At 31.9% G+C, this 24,556-nt stretch overlaps 2 protein-coding genes across 2 annotated transcripts; one reads left to right on the top strand and one right to left on the bottom strand.

Annotated features, from left to right (window-relative positions):
* The first annotated feature begins 1,816 nt into the window (after positions 1-1,816).
* Positions 1,817-4,816, top strand: LOC142642704 (pentatricopeptide repeat-containing protein At3g42630). Its single transcript, XM_075817114.1, has 2 exons — positions 1,817-1,956; positions 3,399-4,816. The coding sequence occupies exons 1-2, from the start codon at positions 1,822-1,824 to the stop codon at positions 4,554-4,556; spliced, it is 1,293 nt and encodes a 430-aa protein (XP_075673229.1). The 5' UTR covers positions 1,817-1,821; the 3' UTR covers positions 4,557-4,816.
* Positions 4,817-11,116: 6,300 nt separating this feature from the next.
* Positions 11,117-19,957, bottom strand: LOC142643918 (U-box domain-containing protein 35-like). The gene is made up of 10 exons (XM_075818631.1): positions 19,789-19,957; positions 18,785-18,894; positions 18,439-18,560; positions 17,509-17,723; positions 17,367-17,418; positions 13,919-14,204; positions 13,669-13,770; positions 12,670-13,098; positions 11,321-12,079; positions 11,117-11,206 (listed from the first exon to the last, which is right to left on the bottom strand). Exons 1-10 carry the CDS (start codon positions 19,955-19,957, stop codon positions 11,117-11,119), a joined length of 2,334 nt encoding a protein of 777 aa, XP_075674746.1.
* Positions 19,958-24,556: the final 4,599 nt, after the last annotated feature.

Here is a 24,556-nt window from a genome sequence, read left to right as displayed (position 1 = left end):
TTGATTTTTCAATTTTTTAAATTTATCTTCAAATTTTTTTAATTAAAAAAAATTCAATTAATAATTGAAAAATATTTTCTAGATTTTCTTTCAAAAAATTTTAACAAAATTTTGATGAAAGACCTTAATTGAATAAATTTGAAACTAAGAGGACTAAAATGAACAAAAACAAAATTAGAAGACTAAAATGAAATCTTAAGAAACTTAGAGAATCAACTTTACATTTGAGCCATATATATAAATAAATAATCTAATCCTCCAAGATCTCTTTAGTAATAGCATGAATTATATAAAAACATTTACACTTCACTCCCCAAGGGCTTTGTGAAATTAGTCCTGACAAGTTTGGATTAGTTCCTTTTTTTTTTTAGATTATTTACTTCTATGTACCTTTTTAAAGCCTCACAGTTTCTAGATAGAATTATTCACTTATATTAGTATATACAGATTTTTAGTAAATAAAAATATATAATTTGTGCAAGAAACTAATTCAAATGCCTCCTCAATATCGACCAGTGATAATGTGATATCATGGTTTGGTGTATGCCAGGGCCATTGGGCCTTGCTTGGAAAACAACAGTATCGTATAGACTATACTCTATAGAGTGTTCTTCGACTAGTACTAATTGAGGCTTATTATACAAGCGAGCCTGGCCCAATATCTAACAGTCAAAATAGCTTCAACTTTTAATTCATACGCAAAAGGCCCAAGCGATCCTCCTTCCCTCTAAGTAACAAAAAAAATGGTTGTTACTTGTGGGCTGCATCATAGCAAATTGAGAAAGTAAAATTTTTTTAAACAAATTTTTATATAGCTAATTTATTTATTTATTTTTTGAGTATTTGCAAGTTGGAATGATGAAAATTTTCCACCCTGCTTGGTCTGTCTTGACTCGTTCTATTCTGCATGAATTTTCTCTATCTAAAAGAGGCAATGAAACAAAAACAAGTTTTATTTACTTTATCATGTTTTACTTCACTCTGTTACAAATGTATAGATTTTTTTTTATTTTATATATATTTTAAATTTAAATTTTATATATATATATATATATATATATATATATATATATATATATATATATTACTGTCGGTGAAATACTTGGGGTTTTCTTTTTTTGGGTGCTGTTAGCACTTTCACAGCTACCTCTCTCTTTTACTTTTCATCTCTACCTTATTAATGTAGAGCTCTACTGTCATCCCTATACATAAGAAGTTGCTAAACAAAAGTTCCTAATTTAGCCCATATATATATATATATATTTTGGCCTAAGTTAAAGGGGTCAAGGTGTCTCATGTGACATAAGTATTAGATCCATCGAGCCCCAAAAATTTTGGGATTAATTCTTTGTTATTGTTGTAGTATAATTGATTTCTAGTGATTTTAAGTACTTAATAAACTTCCATATATGAACACCTGAGTAGTGGACTCAATTGACTTCAAATATGTGTAGTAAATATAAAGGCCTCAAATTCCATTTACCACACCATTATTATTTGCTTTCAGAAATATTTCATAAACAGCGAAAGAGTAAAATAGTATGCCCAAAGAGTAAAGCAATGGTGATTTTCTATGATTTTTGCTCTTTATCGTCAGATCAAGAAACCAATTGATTTTTAGTGTAGGCGCAGATTGAATTCCAGATCTCTAATTTAACTATCAAATATTTTATCAATTGAGCAAACTCTAACCCACAGTACATGAAGATTTTGAACAGGAGAAACGGGCTTTGATTTGGGCTTGCTTTAAATTTGTTAAAAGGCCACACGAAGTGCCCAATATTAATCCCTCTCTTATCTCTCTCTGAATATGTGGCGGAAATGGAAATTCCTTATCATCACTCTCTGCTCTCAGCTTCTCCTTGCCTTAGACGAAGGACTATCAAAACCACTCGTTTCACGCCTTTCTGCCACCAAAATTCACATTCACAATATCCATCTCTACCACACAACAAGGTATATATATGCATTATTAAAATAATGCTACTAAATTCTCTTCTCTACTACAACTTCGATGCTTTTGTTGGTTGTTGTAAAATTCTTGAGATTTATTAAATGCTTTTAACTTCCCAAATAAGAGCTTGAATCATTAGTATGATCCATAAACAGAAGGAACTGTTGGGTATAACACTGAAATCTGCCAACTAAGTTTTCTATTTTCAAGCAAGATTGTATGACTAGAACGCTGTAATGCGCACGTGGGTTTCAGTTTTCAACTGTTTTGGCCTGATGATAAAAATCAATTATTATAGAACAGACGTCGTAGGTTGAAATTTTATCGTATCTATCGCCACCAAAAAAAAAAAACCCATATTGCCATATCCTATTCTTCACAAAAGTAAATTCTCATTCTTCATATTTCACTGTTGTTGTCAATTGTCATTAACCACATGCACTTCTGAATTTATTCAATGTCATTTTAATTATAAATAATCATTATTGTAAATGGTTATGCTTTATAAACTAGCCTGTATCCATGTTATCTATGATTTTGGTACATGTAAATGCCACTTATTATAATTATAATGACATTGAATAAACGAAAAAGGAGTATTGATGTATATATCCTTTGTAAGGGGTTTCCATTTTTTTTTTTTTTTTTTAATGTGCATCCTGTTTCAAGAGTTCTTTTTAAGATTTGTTGAATCCCACATTATCATTGATGGTGGCTCTCTGCAATGCTAGCAACCCACATTTGACCAAGGCGTTCCCAAACCAAACCAATTTTTTATTTTATTTTTCTAGTATGAATTGACTTATCAAAAAATGAAAGTTCATGAAGTGAACTTTTTTTTTTCCCTACTTATTGCTAAAGCTATTTTAACTGCATTTACATTAGAGTTTTGTAGTGTAAATCTGGTAATTATGTTAGAAATGATTATGGTGGGAAATCTTTAGCTCAATCTGTTGCTCCTATTGACATTTCTCTTGGAGGGAAAAATTCTATGTTTCTCATATTATATTCATGGCAGACACAAACCCCTTTTTGTCTAATCGTTTGACGTTCTACATTCTGAAAAAAAAAAAGGGCTATCAGCTGTGTAAGAAACTAGTGACATAACATATCATGTATTAACTCAACAATCTCTTGTTCCAATCTTTTACCAAGCTCAGGCCTCTATAAACAGAAAATCCTTAAAGTATTTAACTTCTTCTGACAACTGCCATATATGATTGTACAATTTTCTTTTTTATCAGCTTATCTAAACATGCATTTCCTTTTCAATGACTATAATTGTTCTTGAAATGTAGTAAACTATTCAAACATTGATTTCTTTTGAGTTCCCTAGTTTGAAAATATGTTTATGTCTTTGTATAATTAGATAGAGTTGCAATTGTTTAGAATTCTTAAGACAGATGTTATCTAACTTCCTGTCATTTGGGTCTGCTTCAAACAGATAATCCAGCAGTGGAGGCATGAACGAGGTTTCGATCACAAAAATGGATATATAGATTGCGCTGCATTGGTTCGAGCCTTGTGTAGAAAAAGAATGCCTCATCTAGCTCAGAAGCTTGTACTTGAGATGAAATCTGAAGGTTTTTTGCCTGACAGCTCTACACTGTCATCTCTGATGTTATGCTATGCAGATAATGACCTTCTTCCCCAAGCACAGGCAGTTTGGGATGAAATAATAAATAGTTCTTTTGTGCCAAGTATTCAAGTAATTTCAGAGTTATTTGATGCATATGGGAAGATGAGGTATTTTGATGAAGTATCCAAAATATTGGGTCAGGTAAGTTCAAGGGATCTTAATTTGTTACCTGAAGCTTACTCACTGGCTATCTCTTGCTTTGGAAAAGGAGGGCAGCTTGAATTGATGGAGAAAACTTTGAAAGAAATGGTTTCTAGGGGATATGTTGTAGATTCTTCCACTGGTAACGCTTTTGTTAGATATTATAGCATCTTTGGTTCTCTGACAGAGATGGAGAATGCTTATGGCCGCTTTAAAAAGTCTAGACTTCTATTAGAAAATGAAGGAATCAGGGCAATATCACTTGCATATATTAAGAGAAGAAAGTTTTACAAATTGGGTGAGTTCCTTAGGGATGTGGGTCTTGGTCGGAAAAATGTGGGGAATCTTTTATGGAACCTGCTGCTGCTATCCTATGCTGCCAATTTTAAAATGAAAAGCTTGCAGAGAGAATTTGTGAGAATGGTTGAAGCTGGATTTCATCCTGATCTTACAACATTTAACATCAGAGCTCTGGCCTTTTCAAGAATGTCTTTGCTCTGGGATCTACATCTTAGCCTTGAACACATGAAACATGAAAAAATTGCCCCTGATCTTGTGACTTGTGGTTGTTTTGTTGATGCATACTTGGATAAAAGACTTGGAAGAAATTTGGACTTTGCTTTGAACAAAATGGACTTGGATGATTCTCCAGTAGTATTAACAGATCCATTTGTGTTTGAGGTTTTGGGTAAAGGGGACTTTCAGACAAGCTCAGAGGCGTTTTTGGAGTTTAAAAGCCCAGGAAAATGGAACTACAGGCGGCTAATTGCAGTGTATCTCAAGAAACAATATCGGAGGGATCAAATCTTCTGGAATTACTGACAAGTGGTGGGCTGCTTGTGTACAGATATTTTTTGACCAGGTAGTGTAGAAAAAAAGGATTCTTAATGATAATGGAGTCTACATCAGTTCTTTGATGGCTGACCATGATTAGTATGTTGAGGATTCATAACTAACCCCAAAATTAGGGACTAAGGATTGGTTGTTGTTATATATCAGTTCTTTGATACATTGGCTTTGGTTTTAAAACCTGCAGTCGTCACTTTGTATATATGACTAGATTGGCTCGAGATTCGTCTTCCTTTGTACTTCATGTGTTTGCCCTGAATAGATTTGATATCTTGTCTGGAAAGATGTATACTTTGGGAGATGTTAATTTCAAGAAATTTTTTTTTTTTTTTTAAAGCTGATTATCTTATTCAGAATTCCTAAATAAGTATTATGTTATAATAATAGAAAAATACTGGAAAATGGAAAAACATATTCTGTAGAATTTTTCGCCCCTCACAAAATTAGTGACTGGTGGTCCTAAAACACCCTGTAGAGAGTAGAGACTATTGCCAGAGACTAGAGACTATATATATATATATATATATGGAAAGCTCCAATGTGCGTGTCTCTCTCTCTCTCTCTCTCTCTCTCTCCCCTTTGCCCACTCTTCTCTTTTAAATTGTTTGCTGTGGTTATCTTAGAGTCAGTGTTTTGATCAATGTGTATTTCTTACGTTTTTCTTAGACCTCCCTTAACATCTCGAATGATTATAATGATGCTAATTGTAAAGATTTCAATTTGATTATAATGATGCTAATTGTAAAGATTTTAATTAAATTCTAACTTTGACGCAGGATAACCAAAATGATTCAAAAATAATTTAATTGGAGGAAAATAAATATAGAAACCTAGGAGTTAGCACCTAGACTTGCTCGGAGTCAGCACTAAGCGAGGAAAACCACTATGAATTAGCACTAGGGTCAGCTAGAGTTGGCACTAGACCAAAGAAACGGCCAAAATTGAAAATTAACATTGTTTTTCAAACAATATAATTAATAGGCACTGTTTTCAAACTATATTTTTTTACTAACATCTCAAGTTTAAAAGACTCGATTTTGGGCCTATAAATTGAGTCTCAAATACTCGATTTCTATGGTCTAATCACCATGTGGCATTTTTTTCACATGGTGATCACCTTAAAATTGAGTCTCTAAGACTCGATTTATAAGCCCAACCTTTAACCCTACATATTCAGCCTCCTTACACTATAAACCATTCACCCCACCCCACCTTCTCATCAGACCAGAAACCAAAGAACCCACAGCCGCGCGAATGTGTTTCATTGTGCTGGGATTGTTGTGTTTCTGGGATTTCTCAATTTTTTTTTTTTTTTTTTTGGTATTTCTGGGAATGGCTTGTACATGAGAGACTTGAGACTTAAATTTTTTTTGGTTTATAAATCAAGTCTTAGAAACTCAATTTTCAGGTGAACGCCACATAGACAAAACGCCACATCAGACGTGATTAATGGAAACCAAATCTTTAAGACTCGATTTATAGGCCAAAATCGAGTCTTTGAGACTCGAGATGTTAGTAAAATATATACTTTTGAAATCGTGCCTACTAACTATATAGTTGGGAAAATGGGCTTAATTCCCAATTTTGGCCCCAAAGAAACTAAAAGAAACTTCTCATTCATCAAAATCATCTCCAAAAAGGATACAATAGTTTGCATATATAGAAAGACTAAACTCTAGTTCTAATTGGCATAGGAACAAAAATATCTTTGCTTACAGATATTAAAATACTAATAGCCTAATAAAATATTAGGACCCAAAACATAACAATACAATTGACTTGCAAAAATATATAATTCTAAATTAAAATTAAAATCTCCTTGTGTCTCTGGTGTCAAACTTTCTATTTTCTTTTCTGAGCTTTAAGAAATTATCAACAACACGAAATTATCAGCAACACAGTGAGGTTCAGGGGTCTAATTATCAATATATATATATATATATATATATATATATATATATATATATATATATATATATATATATATAAGCAGAGATCTCATGCGAGAGTACATAAAGTCCTGCCAAGTAGAGCTCTAATTTTGCATCTAGCTTTTTTTTTTTTTTTTTTTTTTATTACCTCTTTCATTAATTTTTTTCAGTGTTATCCAAAAGTCCACATCAACTTATTTTACTGTTATCTCATTAATGTCTCATTAATTGATTAAACTTTTTTTTGAGAATCAATTAATTGATTAAACTTACACCACACATTTTTCTATTCTTCATGTCTTTTAGTTTTAGTATTTTTTAAAAAAACAAATAATAATAATAATTAATGACTAATAGTAATAACTAACCAAATAAGGCCCTGAAAAGAGATTAAAAGACATAAAAATGTTATGAATTGTTAAATAAAACGCATTGTTTCACTATATATTACCAAAAGCAGAGATCTCATGCGAGAATGCATGAAGTCCTGCCAAGTGGAGCTCTAATTTTGCATCTAGGTTTTTTTTTTTTTTTACCTCTTTCATTAAGTTTTTTTTTAGTGCTATCCAAAAGTCCACATCAACTTATTTTACTGTTATCTCATTAATGTCTCATTAATTAATTAAACGTTTTTTTTAGAATCAATTAATTGATTAAACTTACACCACACATTTTTCTACTCTTCAAGTCTTTTAGCATACCCACTGTTTTAGTATTTTTAAAAAAAACAAAAAATAATAATAATAATAATTAAGGACTAATAGTAATAACTAACCAGATAAAGCCCTGAAAAGAGATAGAAAGCACAAAAATGTTATGGATTATTAAATAAAACACATTATTTCACTATATATTACCAAAATAAAAAACGTGAGACTAACAATATATTTGAAGGGGAGAGAAAGAGGAATCTAAAAGGTCTCTATCTCTATTATACCGGCCGCCCACTACCATCAAGATGCTGAAACCCCTATGGTTATTTTTTTTTTTTCATTTTAAAATTAGGGGCTTATATGATTTAGGTTTCGGTAATTTGGTTGGATGGTTTTTACTTTGGGTATATAAGGAGAGAAACTATTTGGTGTGCAATGTAAAGTCATATTCTACCATAATTTAATTTTAAATCATCTATAAGATACATGCATATACACTTGCTCACATCATATTTTAATGTTACACTATCGATGAGTAAAAGAAAGTAAGAGAGTTGGGCATACTTTCATTTTATGGTATGAAATATGTGAACACAACACAAATCAATTGATTTTCATGGTCCTATTATTTTTTTTGCATTTATCTTTGGTTTCATAATTTTTTTATAAAAAAAAAATACCTTGAGAAGGCTACAAATATTCAGTGAAACTACTAAATTAATTTTTAATATCTCAAAATGTATATGTTTATTTACTCTAATTTAGTTTACCTTTTCTTTATAATATATGTACAACATTATCTAAAACCATCTTCCATAAATATCTAAATGCATATATTAATTATCTATAGTTGTGTATTAATTATATATATTAAATGAATTTATATGATTATTTTTTATAAACTTTATAAAAGAGATAATTATTAGTTGGAATAATAATAAAAAATTTAGAATATGACATTCTTACTCATGTTTAGTTGCTAATATTTTAAACTCTTAACTCCTTTCATACATACATACATACATACATACATATATATAATGAGTGTGTAATAGAATAAATAAATTTATTTTGTTATAACATAATGAAATTTTAATACTCTCTCCCTCCCAATTTGTTTTTCCTATTTGAAAAGTGAAATTTTTTAAGAGAATATCATTTTTTGTCTTGTGTTTCCAAAACTATCCTTGAATAAATTTATCAGTTTTTCTTTTTAGAGTTATTCTTAAGGAGGCAACTAAAAAGGTGTCCTAATTAGATTGATTTTTTAAACATTTGTTAGTTTTCTTTTCAAATAATTTTGAAAATAAAGTAGGGGTATAATAGGAACTTTAGTACATTGATAACTTTTATTTTTAGAAACTGGACAATATTTTGAGACATCTCAAAATAGAATAGAGAACAAACAAACTAGGATGGATGGAGTATCATTTTTGTTGGGAAATTTAGACCCCGGTTGATAGAATTAACAAGTTTTAAACCCAAGTTGTTAATTAAATTTATTATACATAAAACTTGTTAAAACAAACAAATATCAATATCATGTCAAAATCATATGCAACGGAAAAGTAAATAAGACAAGATTTGATGACCCAAGAAAACCAATGAAACCAATCAGTTTCACAGTAAAAAACCCGGGGGAAACCTTCCTGGAAAAAAAATCCATTACAGTAAAGAGAAGTTTCAAATCTAGTACAAAACTTTTATCCTTAGACTCTACAATCCCCGTAGATGAACTCACAGCAGAAACCTTTTACCGCTTCAGAATTTCTGAACTCTTCAATATATAAACGCCACCCTTTGATGCACGGATTCCAGTACGTGACTCACTCCTTTGCACGAATCTCAGTACGTGACTTACTCACCAACTTGAGAAAGAAGAATGTTGGCTGCAAAGTTCTTCACTGCATCAACAATGAAAATCAAGAAGCACTTGGTTACAATACCCTAAGGCGCAAAGACGCAGTAGCTTCTTTTAAAGAGAATAAGGTTTCGGTCACCTTTTGCATATGTTCTCATTGTATTCTCTTGTGTAACGGCCTCTAAAATAAGCCTTATATATGCTTAGGGTTGTGAGAAAAGAAACCCTACACAAATACAAAAGTCTGGCCCAAAAATCAGATTTGAAAATCTGAATTCCCGTAACTTCGATAGATAGCAGGTGTCGAGCCTCATTAAACCTCGATAGATAGCTATCTGTCAAGCAGTTGTCCGCAGGTGTCCAGCAGGTGTCCAGCAAGTGTCTAACAGGTGTCCAGTTTTAGTAAACACATTTTCTTCACTTGTTTCTTGGTCCAATCTTCATGGCTTTAATACTAGACTTGAACAACATGTTCTTTGAAGTATTAAACACATCCTAAATCTACCCAAATACAAGTAAAGTGCGTTTTGTCAAAGGATTAGCCAATTACATAAATGAATGACATATGTTCTAAACAAGTGAAACACATATGTCCCAACAATTTTTTCTAAGAATCATATGAGAAATATTTTTTTTTAATGTGAGAAACAATTGAAACACTGTATTATGCAACAATTGATGCAATTCCCTACAAAAAAAGGGGAAAATTAGTAACACACAATCAAGAATGTTACAAAAAAAAAAGTATATATGCGTTTTTTTAGTAGGCATGAATCATGCTTATCTATATTAACCATTATATCATGTAATTTTCAATTAGTGACAGGGACGGACCCACACTTGGGCACCCCCCCCACCCAAAAAAAAAATTTAAATATATATACACATAACATTCTATATACACATAACATTCAAAAGTTTTTTAGATTTGATTGAGTTTTTTAAATTTTGGTCCTAATAGCCCCCTAATTAAAAAAAAAAACTGGAATACATATGTAATTTGAAAAAAAAAAATTTGCCTTTAAATATATATATATATATATATATATATATATATATATATATTTGGATCTCCTTTGAAATAGCGTCGAGTTCTATTTTGATAAATATGTTAAAATATTTAAGAAACATTTATTTTATATGTAGTATTTTGTTGAATATGAAATAGATGTTAGTTTTTATTTCCATAAAAAAAAAATATTGTTTTAAGCTTTGCCCCCCCAGGTTCAAATCCTAGTTCCGTCCCTGATTAGTGAACACATATGTAGTGTGATCAAATCACCACACTACTCTTAGTGTCTTTCTATTTTATCTATACAATAACTAAAGATTATAATTTTTACAAAGAAATTAATTGAAATTTTTTTTTTGCACATCAATAGTTAAGGAATCTAAATTATAAATGTCTCTATTAAAAATTAAATGCCAACCATTTAAACTACAATATTCTTTATAAAAATTATTTAAATATTAAAGAAAACTAATAATAAGTTATATCGCACGTCGTGTCATGCGGGAATTCAACTAGTATCATTGAATAGAGTATCTCTTTGTATCTATTCTGGACCTTAGATTTCCTTCACTCAAGGAAAGAAGCATATTGTCATTGGTCATCTGTTTTGTGTATAATTGTTAGTTACCTTTAAAGGTTACACTTAAAAAGTCCTACTATCTAATTTCTCATTGTTTCTTTGCTTTTAGCAATTTTATGTAACAATGCTAATAAGTCATCTTTATGATTTAGTCATTTCCAAAGGTTTTATAAATTTTGAATCGCTCTATCAAATCAAGAATTATTTTCTCTAAGAAAGCAAACCAAAAAGGGCTCAATCTTTTTTAATTTATTTTATGAAAATACTGTATAATTACATTTTTCTTGATGTTCATCAAAGAAGCAGAAAACAATAGCAATCTTGACAACAATGACTGGGAAATTTTCCTTCTATGCTGACAAACCAAATTTGGCTTCTTGCTTTGGTTCCTTACTCCCTGACATATTTGATCAAATTCAGTTGCCAACTTACCTTTCAAGCAAAACTTCATTTGGTTTTCAGTTAAAAACAAAAACAAAAAAACTCAATCTGTACGCTATCTTGCTCCTATGAACGATGACGTGCTTGGTCGGTTCTTTGTGCTATCAAATCCAGCCTGTGTTAGTTGAGACACACTAATCACACTCTGAAAGGAAGAACAAATTTATTTAGAAAAAAAACCTTAGAAATTTGAGAAATTTTCCTAGGTAATATGACTTGTGTTCTATAAAATTGTTGTCTGTTTGGAATTTCAACTTACTTGTATTGCGGAAGCTTGACTTTTTCTTGGTGAGTTTGCTGCACTATGGCTCATTGAGATGCAGACCATGTCCTCTTCAGCAAGTGCTCTTAGTCTGTTAAGCAGAGGTAACACAACCTTCCCAAGATCCGGTCTATCTCTCCGCCTCATTTCTGCACATTGAAGAGCTAGCTTGGCGAACATCAGTGTCTCTTCAACTGGCCAGTCAGGTACAGCTGGGTCAAGCATCTCAGCAAAAGTTCCATTCTCAATAGCCCGTTCAACATGATGAGTTAAACCCATTGGTGGCTTGGCTGTTATTATTTGTAGAAGCAAAACTCCAAGTGAGTATATGTCAGACTTTATTCCAAGCATGCCTGTTTGCTGATACTCTGGATCAATGTAACAAAAAGTTCCAGCTGTTGATGTCATGCGATACTGAGTTACAGTGTCGGCTACTGATGGAGGAACAAGCCTAGCCAAGCCAACATCGCTAATCTTGCTAACATAGTTACGGTCAAGCAAAATGTTGCCTGGTTTTAGATCACGGTGTACAAGAGGTTCAGGCTTAGTTTGGTGAAGGAAAAGGAGGCCAGTGCCAATCTCTGCAGCAATTCGGAATCTTAATTGCCAAGGAAGAACAGGAGTGCCACCTCGCCGAAAGAGACGGTCTTCTAAGCTCCCATTAGCCATGTGCTCATAGATAAGGCAGCCATACTCTGGGCAAGCTCCAAGGAGGAGAACCATGTTTGGATGCCGGATGCAGCTCAGTACTTCAACCTGCATAACAGGTGCCAAAACATAGCTTAAAAATAAAAACATCAATAGGTGTTTAGTAAATTTGTGCAGAATTAGTAATCAGAGAATTTTTAGAGGTACTTCATTGATTTATATATATATATATATATATATATATATATATATATATATATATATATTTTTGAGATATGTGCTTACAGATAGAAGTAGGGGTTGTATCAACTGAATAACCACTTAATTATTGTGAACTAAGTAGCACAAAAAAAATACTGCACAATTTCAAAGCCTTATCTCAAAGGATGTAGCCCCATAATTTGTTTCTTTTCTATCTAGTTATTTTAGTCCCAAAATAAGTAGTCTTCTTATTATTAATGATGAAAAGGTTCAATTGCTATCCTCAAAGCGAATTTAGATGGTTATGGTAAATTAGTTTTTCCCCTCCACTAATTACTGAACTTCAATGATTTTCTTATTTAAAGTACTGAATGTGGAGTTTTGGAAGAAACCAGTTTGAATGATCATAAGATTGATTTAACAACCCCACACACACACACACACACACACACACACACACACACAAAAAGAAAGATGATTGAGGCAGTTTTCCACACCTCTTGCTGAAACTGTGACTGTCCTTGAGCTGCATCTGGACGTAGAACTTTTATTGCCACTGGTGTGTGATCCAGTACACACTTGTATACTGGTCCGTAACCTCCTTCACCAATCTTGCGAGAATCCGAGAAGTTTTCTGTCACTTCTTCAATCTCCTGAATCGTGTATCTTCTGTACCTGAGATCATTTGCTGCCAAAACAGCTCCTGTCTTTTTTCTCTCCTGATTTTCTTTGAAGGCTTTCATTTCTACACACTTTCTTTTTTGTGCTTCCAGTTCTGCAAACCTCTTTGCTGCTTCAGCTGCCTCAAGTGCTGCCATACACTTAGCTTTTTCCATCTCTGCAACTGCCAAAGCAGTTTCCTCGGCCAATCTTGCCGCTTCTAATCTTTGTTCTTCTTCCATTTTCCAGATGTGAAGTTCCCTTGCCTGTGTGATGAAATATAATCAGACTTTATGCTGGCATAGTTGCTGCTCAAAATCATTTTTTTTTTTAAGTTTTTTTTTTATCATAATCAATGTATATAACTGTGTACATGTTTCTTAGAAAATTTGCTCCATTTCAAACTGTTTCTATATGCAAATTACCTTATATATACATTTCTTTGACCTTATGGTCACACACACGGAGAGACTGCAATATTAGTTTAAATAAATATTTAAATCACATTTTGAGGCGCATTACGTAGTTGGGTCCACCTGCTCTTTGATACTTATTTATGCGCATATACAAGTCAATAACTAATTGGTCTCTCATTATACAATGGGTCTCAAACCTCTTTTTGATACCAAAATAGTATGGACCTTAGTCTAGTAACATTAAATATGCTGCAATTGTGAATTAAGTGACAGGAAGTCTTATTAAGAATTTTTATGGAGTTGATAGGAAATCAATCAAAACAATGAAAATTTGAGAAAGCTTCATTATTTCAATTCTTCAAGATTGGTGTAATTACCCAACTAGTACTTTTAGACTGGGCCTATTTTAGCAACTACTACCTTCTGCTTTGCAGTGAGTGCTTCTTTGCAGGCCGTACTGTACATGTCCATTGTTTGCTTGAGCTCTAGCCTTAGCCTCCTCATCTCAGCTTCTACATCATCCTGTAAGTTTTAGAGCAATTTTGTATTAAACTTTTTGCATTTTCTATTGTGAAAAGTGACATTTAAGCTTAATATATAATTTACTGGATGCTTTGACCCATATGATTAATTAATAACCGTGCCTTTCTCCCAGACTTATTGTTCTTACCAAGTTTTTTGATGAGAAGTCAACCTGCGAAGAGGTCATATCAATAGACTTGTTTCCTGCAAGTAAGGATCCAAAGTTGTTGTCATCAAAATCTGAGCTGGTTGAAAGTCGAGGGTTCAATCCGGATTCTATATTGTCAAACAAAGAAGGAAACATGCGATCTGTGCTTGGCCTTCCATTGCTCACAAATGATATGTCAGAATCTGGAATGGAGAGCTCAAATGCTTTGGTCAAAGAAGCTCTATTATTTCTTTTGAATGGTGACCTGTTCCAGACATTATCAGTTCAGTCCTTTTTTACGGCAAACCAAACTTTCAGTTGACATATAGGTGAGGCATACACATAGCAATCATCATCACTACAGCAATTTCTACTTAGGATAGTGTTAGTTTGGTATGTTGATTTTGTTCCTATTATGGTTAAAGCTTAACCTTGGCAATGCCTAGGTCAACTCTGTCTAGCAATTTCCCCTTAGCGCCTACATCAGGGCACACAAGAATATCCAGTTTCCAAGGAGTTAATTACATTCTAACAAATAAAATGTTATATCCGTCACAACTCACAAGACTCAAAACTAAAAGGCAATGATCTAGCTGTGAGTAATACAACATTCTGTTTTTGAACCAATAGTTGTGGTACGGGCAGTAGTGATGCACATGAGCAGAGAATGAAAAACCATGTAAAGTATGTGTCAAGGTAAGAATGTGGAAACATGTACTTACAAATCAATCAATATTAATATATATATATATATATATATATATATATATATAAAAGCAGAGACCTCATGCGAGAGTGCATGAAGTCTTGCTAAGTAGAGCTCTAATTTTGCATCTAGCTTTTTTTTTTACCTCTTTCATTAAGTTTTTTTCACTATTATCCAAAAGTCCACATTAACTTATTTTACTGTTATCTCATTAATGTCTCATTAATTGATTAAACTTTTTTTTTTGAGAATCAATTAATTGATTAAACTTACACCACACATTTTTCTATTCTTCGTGTCTTTTAGCATACCCACTATTTTAGTATTTTTTTTAAAAAAAAAATAATAATTAAAGACTAATACTAATAACTAACCAAATAAGGCCCTGAAAAGATATAGAAATACATAAAAATGTTATGAATTGTTAAATAAAACGCATTGTTTCACTATATATTATCAAAATAAAAGACCTGAGACTGACAAAATATTTGAAAGGGAGAGAAAGAGAAATCTATGAGGTCACTACCTCTATTATACCGGCCGCCCACTACCATCAAGACGCTGAAACCCTTACAGTTATATTTTTTTTCTTTTTTCTTTTTAAAATAAGGGGCTTAAATATGATTTAGGTTTGGGTAATTTGGTTGGATGGCTTTTATTTTGGGTATATAAGGAGAGAAAATATTTGGTACGCAATGTAAAGCCATATTCTACCATAATTTAATTTTAAATCATCTATAAGATACATGTATATACACTTGTCCACACCATGTCTTAATATTATACTATCGATGAGTAAAAGACGGTGAGCGAATTGGACATATTTTCATTTTATGGTATGAAATAGGTGAACACAATACAAATCAGTTGATTGTTATGGTCTTGTTACTTTTTTTGCATTTATCTTTGATTTCATGATTTTAAAAAATAAAAAATTAATCTTACCTTGAGAAGGCTACAAATATCCAGTGAAACTACTAAATTAATTTTTAATATCTCAAAATGTATATGTTTATTTACTCTAATTTAGTTTACTTTTTATTTATAATATATACACAACATTATCCAAAACCATCTTCCATAAATATCTAAATGCATATATTAATTATCTATTGTTGTGTATTAATTATATATATTAAATAAATTTATATGATTATTTTTTATAAACTTTATAAAAGAGATAATTATTAGTTGGAATAATAATAATAAATTTAGAATATGACATTCTTACTCATGTTTAGTTGCTAAACATTTAAACTTCCTAACTCCTTACATACATACATACATACATACATATATATAAGTGTGTGTAATAGAATAAATATATTTATTTTGTTATAGCATAATGAAATTGTAATACTCCCTTCCTTCCAATTTGTTTGTTTTTTTGAAAAGTCAAACTTTTTAAGAAAATATCATTTATTATCTTGTGTTTCCAAAACTATCCTTAAATAAATTTATCAGTTTTTTTTTAGGTAAACTACATATTTAGTCCCTAACTTTTACACCATATTTCAATTTGATCCTTAACCTTTCAATTGTGTCAATTTGGTCTTTAACCTTTTAATGTCGTGTCAATTTAGTCTTTGCCATTATATATTAGATGAAAATTATTTACATAGCAAATAGCCAAAATAAAATTTTAGTTTATTATCACATCAACAGAAGCTAATTTTTTATTTTGGCCATTAGACATGTCATTAATTTTCATCTAAAAGATAACTGTAAGGATTAAATTGACATGGTAAAGAAAGGTTAGGGACCAAATTGACACAATTAAAATGTTAGGGATCAAATTGAAATATGGTGTATAGGATAGGGACCAAATACGTAGTTTACCCTCTTTTTTAAATAAAAAAAAAGTTATTCTTAAGGAAGCAACTAAAAAGGTGTCCCAATTAGATTACAAACTAGGACGGAGGGAGTATCATTTTTTCTTAGAAACATATGAGAAACATTTTTTTTTTTTTTTTATGTAAGAAACAACTGAAACATTGTATTATGCAACAATTGAGGCAATGCCCAACAAAAAGGGGGGAAATTAGTAATGCACAATCAAGAATGTTACAAAAAAAAAGTATATATGCATTTTTTTAGTAGGCATGAATCATGCTTATCTATATTAACCATTATATCATGTAATTTTCAATTAGTGAACACACACACACACACACACATATATATATATATATATATATATATATATATATATATATATATATATATATATATATATATATAGGGTAATCAAATCACTACACTGCTCTTAGTGTCTTTCTATTTTGTTTATAAAATAATTAAATATTATAATTTTTACAAGGAAATTTATTGAAATTTTTTTTATACATCAATAGTTGAGGGATCTGAATTATAAATGTCTCTATTGGAAATTGAGTGCCAACCAGTTAAACTATAATATTTATTATAAAAATTATTGAAATATTGGAGAAAACTAATAATAAGTTGTACCACACATCGTGCGAAAATTCAGCTAGTATGCACTTAAATCAATGTTGTAGCAGTGACTTATGATAAGTTAAGAAGCATAAGAGGTAGAAGGACCAAAATAGAACAATACAACAATTATAGTAAAAGAATCCAGAATAGATTTTTTGGGAGGAAATAGAGATAAACTTTTAGAAATTTGGATTAAAATATTATGGATAGACTGTTTCCCGTATTGTTCTAGCCATAAAAATCTATACCTCTTCTCCTCTAGATAGTTAATGCATCATAACTTACTTGATTTCCTGATCATGTGATTGTGAGGTATGAGGTGGTAATACTGCCCTCTCTGTTGCAGGATCAGGTAAAAATTGTTTTAGTAACGACAAAAATCAGATACAGCTGGAAACAAAATGCAGCTAGTATTACAGAAGCAGACCTCTAGATTGATGGTTACGCATGAAATTAGCTCCACCTGAATCAGAAATATTGCTTGCTTGATGCTGCATTGGGTTAAGGGGTGGTATCTTTGCAGGTGGTTGATCAGTAGCAGCTCGAACATTTGATATCTTTCCTTTGGCAATGACATACACTGTGCAGAAATCTGGAGCTACTTTTAACACACTACTTGGAATGTCTGTAGTTTTGAATCTTCTGTGAGAAATGACTAATAAAATTAGGATGCTATATCTTGCATATTGAAAATTTTCACATGTGGCATTTTTTCATTAAGTAGCTGTAACACATCAGTGAAGTTGGTTGAATCGTTAGCCTGCAAATTATGTCAAACAGCACTGTATTGGCAAACTCTTATATTGACCCACCAGCTATCAGCCATTGCCCGTTAGCTATAGCTTTTTCAAACCACACTTTTTTAAAGTACATCATTTTTAAACTTCACTTTTTCCTAGGTACAATGCCTTCCACCAAAAAAATACAAATCACAAATTCATATCTGGGAATCATACTCTCCAAAAACTAGGGGTAAGGTTACTTACCAATCACCTCTCCTAAACCTGCAGAAATGGTAGTTTTGTGCAATGGTTATGTCCTTAATTTTTTAGGTACAGTTCTTTCAAACAATCTCATTTTCAACAACACAAAAAAAATAATTTGTACCAAACGGGAGTGTCCCTTGTTGAAATGCATCATCATGTTGGTTCAAGGACTCCTCATTTCAGAACCACTAGGATAAGTGCCATCATGATTTTATACATAAAAGTCAGATGTAGTTTCATTTTAGACTTTTTAGTCAGGTCATTAACATTCATACCACCCATTGTAATTTTTTCAAACCATCAGAACTTCCAAACTGGAAATGTATATAACCCAGAGCATGGTTGGCCAAGTTGGAGAAAGGGTAATATACCTTACTAGACCACCCCTTGATGCTGCGCCAAGGACCAAAATCTCAACTGAATTAGCAGAAACGTAGTCAACTAATGCTTTTGTTATATCCAAGTCCTCTATTATGACTTCGTTGCATTTTATCTGTTGCAAACATCAATAATTAGTTGAAAGTAAAAATACTATCTATGTATGGAAACAAAGGACAATGGATGATAATATTAGCTGAGCTTGGATTTGGCCATTTCTTAACTCTTTTCTTGCTCTTCTTTTTTGGGTGATCAAATATGTTAATTTTTCTTGATTAGCTATAAGTAATTGTGTTGTTCAAGGAAAGCAACGTGTGAAATGTAAGAGGCAGAACCCACATCCTTTCTTGTGCAAAAGCAACGATATGGAAGGAACAACTCCTTGGCTTGATTCTCAAGTTGTTCTTTGTATGCTCTTACAACTTCTTCGCTTACTTCATGGTTCCCAACTGCACCCAAAAGATGAATATTCAAACGAAATAGTCCATGAGATTGGATTGTATTAACAATAGTCAAGATGAGAATATACATGCTAAATGTGAAAAACTTGACACTGCTGATATTAGATAGCATATACATCTGCAAATTCATAAAAATTATTTACCAATGTGCTAAAACGTAGGCGTTTACATGGAATCCATAAATTCATCTAAGATTCAACTTTTCATTTTTTTTTTTTAAGTATTTAGGACTAGTACATTTTTTTTTTCATTTATTATTTAGCGATTTTCTTTTGCCACATCATTTTATGGGTTCAAGAAATTAACTTCATATTACCAGTTGTTAATTTTTATGCAAAACAAAAAGTCTAAGCACATAACATTTTTTACAATTGTTTACATGACCTATTGTGATTCGTACATAATAAAATTGGTGTAAGTGATAGATCTGAGTAAAAATAATGTTACGTTAACAGTTATGAATATTATTGTGGCTATAACATTACTGTGTAATGATACAATGTCCCTAAACCTCCTCATGAGAATGAGAGCCTGAGAACAATGTGTTGCAGAAATGCAGTCCATTGTAAGCCTTTCATGGATTCACATTAGCTAGTATGCCATATAACAAGCCTTTCTGATTTTTGTCATTACTAAAACAATTTTTACCTGATCCTGCAACAGAGAGGGCAGTATTACCACCTCATACCTCACAATCACATGATCAGGAAATTAAGTAAGTTATGATGCATTAACTATCTAGAGGAGAAGAGGTATAGATTTTTATGGCTAGAACAATATGGGAAACAGTCTATCCATAATATTTTAATCCAAATCATATATATATATATATATATATATATATATATTATCATTATTCTTGAATGAGAGAAGGATATTTACTTTGGGTGGGCAATGAAGATGCTCTTTGCTTAACATGGATAAGAGTGAGAACTTGTCCCCTGGTGAGAAGATGATCAATAGTCCATTTCAGAGCATAATGACTCCCTTTGTCTTTGTCTATTGCCACTGCCACCGCCTCTTCCTTCTTATTATCACTCCCCCTTGCCATTTCTCTCTCTTTTACTTGTAAAAAAGAAGAAGAAAAACTCCCAAACAAAATCAAAACTTGCTAGCTAGCTAGCTAGTTAAAACCCAAAAGAGAGAAAACCACAACAATATCTTGTAACACCCTGGCACTGATCGAATGTAGCAATATTTTGATGACAGAAACAAAGGGATTCTCTGAAACTAATACAGACCTTAGTTTTTTCTTTTCTTTTCTTTTTGTGTTATTTCTCTTTCAATCTTCTGAAGAGAGATTCATCATCTCTATCTCCCTCTATAGAAAGAAACAAAGAGAGTTAGTTTTTTCTGGTGTAATTACTATGTTCCTTAATAAAAACAATTATAACCAACCCTCCCTTAACCTTTTCCTATTTCTCTAAATTAAGCTAATGCATTTCAACTGAAAGACTGGGGTCTTCCCGTGTGTATTTCGGTACCATTGGAGACCCAGTCCATCTTTGGTTGGCAATTTTCAGTTTTATTAATTTAACCTCGATAGCCTTCCAAACTTAGCTAACAAGTATTAGCTTATTATACACAATTAATACATCATGCTCACCATATTCACTTCATGTGATGCAATCTTAATCAAAAAGAGAGTAAAGGATAATTATGTCCTTTTCAGCATATGCACCTCTAGCTAGATAAGAGCATAAATATTCCAGGACCTTGACAGCATGGTTAAAAGAGGTTTTCTTGACCAGATCCCTTATTTTTGGAAAGTCATGCATGCATGTCAATATAATTGTAGCATGTATTATAGGTCTTGTATATTCTCTAACTTGGAAGCACATTAGCACACGCTAAAAATTTTGTACCTCAGTAACATTGTTTGCTCTTCTTTACTAGGAGAATTAGGGTCCCCCCTCTCCCACTAGTTGACAATTAAAAAATAAAAAAAATTGGAAGCATACTAAATTAATGTGTCACTCACAAATATATGCATGTGGAACTCAAATGTATATACTAGGGAATTCACAGTTATATTCAGTAGATTTCAATTCACAGATTGTTTCAAGACACTTTGAAAGGACATCTAGTTCAATAAAACAAGCTTGTAAATATGCATGTTGTCAATATATATGGTTAGAAGGGCATTAGTCAAGCTTTTAAAAAAAGGAGGGGGGGGGGGGGGGGGGGAATTAATTAGCCAGAAGCATATAGGTATTTTTTTTTTTTTTTTCAACGAACATAATTGGCAAACATTATTCATGACCTAACCTAGTCCTATTCTGGAAGGAGGTGTACCATATATCAAATGCATGATATATTTTTCCCTACCTTGGACAATGAATCAGGGTTGGATCTCAATTAGTCTCTAACCTAAACTATGCCACACTGTCACGGAGAAGGATGACTCATACGTACGATACATGGTATATTTTTTCCTGCCTTGGATAGCAAATTAGGGTTAGATCTCAATTGTTCTCAAACCCAAACCCTGCCCCACTTTCATGGCTAATGGGATTCACAATCTCCTTCCCTCTTTCTCTGGCCATTTGTACATTTTATATGTATTCCTTTTCAGTTTTAGATCTTTGCTTGTAAAAATTGATTTCATAAACAAGTGCAACAACAATAAATTGTAATGAAATTGTGTGTGTGTGTGGCTAGACTGTAAACAAACGAAGCTATTTGAGATCATTTTAATTTGTACATATTGATATGAATGTGAGTGTATTAACTGCTGCCAAAGTATCAATGGCCTTCTTACACTCTGTTTGTTTTGATGGAAAACCTTCTGTAAAAATAGTTTTTTGTGTTTTTTCAGTGTTTGGTGGTATAAAAAATAATAATAATAAATCAAAAGAAAACTATCTTTAGTTAACAAAAAAAGTATAGCTTATTTTTAGAGATTGTTTTCTATTAATTTTTTTTGGAAAACAACTGTATCTCACAACAAGCTAAATAAGAGAAGTTAGAAAATTGTTTTTTAACTCATTTAAAGTAATTACCAAACATAGGAAAATGAAATAGTTTTACAGAAAATACCTTTTATAAAATTATTCATTTTCTAGAAAATATTTTTGCCTAAACAAACACAGCATTAATAACCTTTGTTAAGATCTTAGTTTTATGATTTGACCATGTGTTTTTTTTTTTTTTTTTTGAATTGTGATTTGACTATGTGTTCAAAGGGATATAATTCAATACTGCCTCAATTAAGAGTACTTTTAATATATCAATGCGAATGCTACTAAGTCAATTATTGAGGACTTTGCTAACAAAACAACTATCAAATGGAAAAGTAAAGGTTGAAAATGAAGAAAACTTGCATGAAAGTTAAACCTCTTAGGAATCTACCAAACTACAATATACTACCGGAGACTATATTGATGAGCAACAGAAGACTGCAACTCAAAAAGGACTATATTGATGGATTAACGATTATGAATTTGCTAAGAATCTAATAAAGCTTCATCTTCTCAAATAATAATAATAATAATAATAATAAGAGTATTGATAACAGGCAAACTACTTACTTACATTAACGTTTTTCAACGATTTTACGACATCTTACTCATTTTAAATCCAATTTTGACTCATGAGCAGTTGTTTTAAAGGGATTTATATTATCTTATATATAAATTTTGATTTCACAATTAGATTTTTGGTTAACTCTAGGTCAAACTTTGGTTAACCAAGGTTAAACCCGGTCAACCATGGTCAGAATGTTCCAAAATGTGCATTTGACTCTAGTAAGCCACAAAATTTAGTGTTTTGGTGTCTTCCCAGGCTTCTTTAATCCATACATCAAAGAGGGTTTTCTCATAATTTTGGCTTTTAGTTCATGGATTTGGTTGATTTATCTTTCAATCAGGATTAATTGTCACAATTCGTGTGGTTACTATGGATTTTGGCTATTGGATTCAAAATTTAATTTTAAGATTTTTCCAAGTTTCATTAAAATCTTCTTCACAAAAAAAAAAAAAAAATTTGAGGGTGAAAAAAATACAATATCAACAGTAACGACTATCTCATATCATCGCACTCATCCATTGTGTTGGTGGCCACATCGTGAAACTCACAATAGACATCCATATTCCATATTCATTAAGTAACCAATGGACTCAAAAGATTAGTGACCAGTGTAAAAGAATTGATATTTCCATAAAGTACCCCTACAATCACCTCCTCAATCTTGTTTGCTTCAATTTGCAACACTCCCTTAAAAGTCTCTAATCCCCTTAGTCTCATTCTTTCTACATACTCTGCTCTACTTCTGTATGAAAATACTTGATATTCCTATCCTTGTTCTTCAAACAATTTTCGTGAGAACGCTAGTCTCAAAATCAAATCTTCTGTTACAATTATAGCATGTTCAAATCCCCTCTAATGAATGCAATTGATCCCTTTTAGCCTGTAATTGTTGATGAAACCCATAACTATTTGGACTCCAATCTCACAAATGCTTTCTTCTGCTTTTAATAACAAACATTGGGGGACCTGTTTGATTTGCTATCACCAACTATTGGCAATGATCTCCTTACACCATGGGTGCGAAGTCCATGCTTCCTCAAATTGAAAGCATTTAAACAACTTTGGTTGCCATGCCACCTTTAATATACACTCGAGCATATGGTCTGATGTTTCCATGCATATATGGCTAGATCTGGTTAATGATACCATTGGAAATATTCCAGCACTAGATGAGCACCCTCAAATCTGTTACTCCAATTGAACTACGAACCCTCATAGCCCAAATATTGCAAAACCGCTCTAATCTGGTTACAGTACCCACACCATGTTTTTCATCTACAATCAACAATTCATTAAAATCTTGGAGACATAGCCACCACAAATGGTACCGGTGATCGATGCAACAAAATAACCCTAATAAAATCTTAGTTTGGTTACAGTACCCACACCATGTTTTTCATCAACAATCAACAATTCATTAAAATTTTGGAGACATAACCACCACAAATGGTACCGGTGATCGATGCAACAAAACAACCCTAATAAAATCTAAGGGCCTCTTTGGTAACGTCGTTGCTTAAGTATCGTGAAAATACGTGTGGGTAAAAAAGTGTTGTGGAAATATATATTGTATTGTTTAAATAACGAAAACTGTTGTTTAAACAACACAACCAAATACGCCCTAAGTGATCTTCATAACACTTGAAACCTTTGATATTGATCTTTGTAATGTATTACATATTACACATCACAAAAAGCAATTTTTTTTTTTTTTTTTTTTTGAGAATCTTTCTAAATATCCACACTATATTCGTAAAGAAAATTGATCTCTTTAAATCTCTAAGGAAGATTCATTGTACCACAATATTATTAAAAAAAAAAAGAATAGAAATATCTATAGAATTTATCTCAAACCAAATTATTTACACACCAAGTCAAAAAAATATTTAAAAAATAAAAACAAAAGTGAAAAAGAAAGAAAATACATCACATTGAAATCATCATGGTTTTGTACAAAATCAGCAATGAATCACAAATATGATGGATCCCAATGCAACAAATTAGGACCTTCCGGGCCAAGAATTTGGCAAGAAATCTGATCAAACTCTTCTTTACCAACTGACTCGGCCTTGAAAACCCTAAGCTCAGCCACGTTCTCACACCCTTCATTAAACTTGCACCC

The sequence above is a fragment of the Castanea sativa genome, chromosome 7 (genome assembly GCF_040712315.1).
Source record: "Castanea sativa cultivar Marrone di Chiusa Pesio chromosome 7, ASM4071231v1".
NCBI lineage: Eukaryota > Viridiplantae > Streptophyta > Magnoliopsida > Fagales > Fagaceae > Castanea > Castanea sativa.
The sequence above is the reverse complement of the archived record's forward strand: the minus strand, read 5'-3'. Positions and strand labels throughout refer to the sequence as shown.